The 3,382-nt window shown below is 35.7% G+C and overlaps 1 protein-coding gene across 1 annotated transcript; it reads left to right on the top strand.

The window, feature by feature from the left end:
• Window positions 1–997: 997 nt before the first annotated feature.
• LOC141627521 (protein FAR1-RELATED SEQUENCE 1-like) lies at window positions 998–2,825 on the top strand. Its single transcript, XM_074440763.1, has 2 exons — window positions 998–1,256; window positions 2,158–2,825. The coding sequence occupies exons 1-2, from the start codon at window positions 998–1,000 to the stop codon at window positions 2,823–2,825; spliced, it is 927 nt and encodes a 308-aa protein (XP_074296864.1).
• The last annotated feature ends 557 nt before the right edge of the window (window positions 2,826–3,382 follow it).

The following is a 3,382-nucleotide window of genomic DNA, read 5'->3' as shown; positions in this document are numbered from 1 at the left end:
TCGTTTCGAACTCAAGGGTTTGTAATATATAATCACTCTCTATACTAAATAAATAATTCCATTCATGTTATATTTATATGACGTATCTGTTGATGATTGATTGGCGGTCAAGATAGGAGCAACAAAAACATACAGACCGCGCAAAGAACAAGTGAATGGATACGAAAACATTGGAGCAAGCTTAAATGATTTTAAGAACTTCCATAGGGATGTTAAATGTTTCATTCACGAACGGGATGGTCAGTTGTTTGTTGACCATTTCAAGGAAATGACTGAAACAAGAATAGGTTTCTACTTTGACTATGACCTTGACGATGATGGCAGCCTACGTAGGGCCATATGGGCGGACGGTACCGCCCGAGATAATTACAAAATTTTTGGTGATGCGGTGTCATTAGACCTAACTTACTCCACCAATAAGTATTCTATGGTATTCACACCATTCACAGGTGTTGACCACCATAAACGATCTGTGACGTTCTGTGGGGCTCTAATTGCAAGGGAAGATTATGAGTCGTTTAATTGGGTTTTCAGCCGGTTTTTACAAGCAATGGGGGGTAAGGAACCCGAGTACATAATTACAGATCAGGACCCAGGTATTATCAAATCTGTCCCTCTTGTTTTCAAGACAGCGCGCCATCGGTTCTGTATGTGGCATATAATGAACAAAATGCCCAGTAAGTTTGGCGTCTCGAGGAGTGATTATAATGAGTTCATGTGTAAAATTAATGACATTATATGGGACGATGAGCTTGAGGCATAAGAATTTGATGATATATGGGAGCAAATAATTGAAGATCATGGTGTTGGCGTAAATGATTGGTTTGCAGATACATATGCTATAAGGGGACAGTGGGTGATGGCGCATTGCAGAGACTTGAGGATGGCGTCGATTATGAGGACAACTCAAAGATCAGAGAGCGAAAATAGCTTTTTCAAGAGGTTTGAGCACAAGTCAGGAACATTGGTTGAGTTTTGGATGCGTTTTGAGAGCGCTATGGACCAACAAAGACATACACAGAAGGAGCTTGACAACATGGATAAGCACTCGTCCGCAACGGCGTCAACACATCTGGCATTAGAGATTCATGCTGTAAAGGTGTACACCTATTCAGCTTTCCACAAATTCAAACAAGAAGCCATCTTCTCAATTGATACATGTAGAACAGGAGGTTTCACTGAGAGAGGCGAGCTAGAGGTAACTACTGTCAAAGATTCATCCAGAAAGAAGAATTTTGAAGTTGCATATAGTCCAGGTAGTTTACACTTCGTATGACATTTACACTTTCTGTTTTTATCTCATTTAAATTCCTATAACTTAACCTTTACACTTCTAATAACTTAACATTTACACATTACAGTTCATGACATTTACACTTCCTATTAGTTTACATTTACACTTCTAATAACTTAAAATTTACCCTTTACAATTGATGACATTTACACTTTACATCATATGACATTTACACTTCCTATACCTTAACATTTACACTTTTCCACTTTACAGTTCCTGACATTTACACTTCCTATTAGTTTACATTTACACTTCTAATACCTTAACATTTACACTTTTCCACTTTACAGTTCATATCATTTACACTTCCTATTAGTTTACATTTACACTTCTAATTACTTAGCATTTACACTTTACAATTCATGACATTTACACGTTACATCATATGACATTTACACTTTCTGTTTTTATCTCATTTAAATCCCTATAAGTTAACATTTACACTTCTAATACCTTAACATTTACACTTTACAGTTCATATCATTTACACTTCTAATTAGTTTACATTTACACTTCTAATAACTTAACATTTACACTTTACAATTCTTGACATTTACACTTTACATCATATGACATTTACACTTCCTATACCTTAACATTTACACTTTTCCACTTAATGACATTTACACTACATTTCATGACATTTACACTTTACATCATATGACATTTACACATTTACATCCCTGTAACTTAACATTTACACTTCTAATACCTTAACATTTACACTTTACAGATCATATCATTTACACTTCTAATTAGTTTACATTTACACTTCTGATAACTTAACATTTACACTTTACAATTCTTGACATTTACACTTTACATCAGTGACACTATTTTTAACGTTCACACTTACATTATAGCTTTATCTGATGACACAGGTACACGTAAAGCAAGCTGCAGTTGTACGATGTTTGAAAGAAACGGAATCCTATGCCGCCATATAATATGGATTTTTTCAGCAAGTGGGATAAAGACTATACCAGAAGATTATGTTGTAAATAGATGGATGAAAGAGTATCTCCGATTAAGGATTTTCAATACTAATGGTGAAGGGAAAGAAAACATGCAAGTCATCGATGAAAAACAAATTGCAATGTCAATAATGTGGTCAGAAGTTCATGAAGCTGTAGGGCTCCTTCGAGACAAAGGAGTAGCTGATGTTGACGGCTTTTCCGCTGTAATTATATCATTTAAACACTCCCTGTCACCATTAGGGGAAGTGTTGAATAAAAATCAACAAATGGAGAAATTTCTGAATTATACGGCATCTGAGGTAGTGACGATATTGCCACCAAAAAATTTGAAAAACAAGGGGACCGGAAAAAGATTGCTGTCAGCCAAAACAAAAGCAATGGTGTTGGCTAGGAAACCCAAATGTAAGTGTAAGAACTGCAAGAGAATGACAAATCACGACAAGAGAAACTGCCCTAACCCCTTCTCAGCACACACGCCATTGTCCGAAGGGTCGTCTGAACCAGAAGAGGATGAAGGAGAGGAGGAGGAAGAGCTGGAGTCAGAACAAGAATAGACGTCAGATCAGTGACAAGTGTTGCTCTATATATTTTGAGTGTGTAACTTAAAACTTTGATGTGCTATAACTGGAGTGGGCGATAAGGAATTGGTCTCATGGAAGCGTAACTTTGAACTGCAGTTGGTGTAACTTTTAGTAACACCAACGTTAGAGTTATACTGTCATAAGACCAAAATCTCTCGGTTTTATTAGATAGCCAAACATTGTGTTACTTGAACTTATTTTGGATTACTTATGTTATTTCAAGTAACAGTTACACTTATTTTCAAATAACTGGTGTTAACATTTACACTTCCCATGTCAAAGACATTTACACTTCCAGTAACTTCACATTTACACATACTATATCCTCACATTTACACTTTGAATATCTTCACATTTACACTTCCAATTTAGTCAGTTTTACACTTTATTTGTTCACATTTACACTTCTCCTATATTCAAATTTACACTTCCTATTTGTTCACATTTACACTTTTTTTTGTTCACATTTACACTTGGGCTGTCACCACATTTATACTTCCCATGTCACCACATTTACACTGCATTCAATT

This window comes from Silene latifolia, chromosome Y (genome assembly GCF_048544455.1).
Source record: "Silene latifolia isolate original U9 population chromosome Y, ASM4854445v1, whole genome shotgun sequence".
Taxonomy (NCBI): Eukaryota; Viridiplantae; Streptophyta; class Magnoliopsida; order Caryophyllales; family Caryophyllaceae; genus Silene; species Silene latifolia.
Note: the sequence above shows the minus strand (reverse complement) of the source record. Positions and strands in the feature narration are given on the sequence as shown.

Excerpts from the sequence above, each read along its gene's own strand:
- LOC141627521 (XM_074440763.1), top strand. The coding sequence starts at position 998 with ATGGACCAACAAAGACATACACAGAAGGAGCTTGACAACATGGATAAG. Across the intron at positions 1,257-2,157 it reads TGAAGTTGCATATAGTCCAG|CTTTATCTGATGACACAGGT; the intron begins GTAGTTTACACT and ends CTTACATTATAG.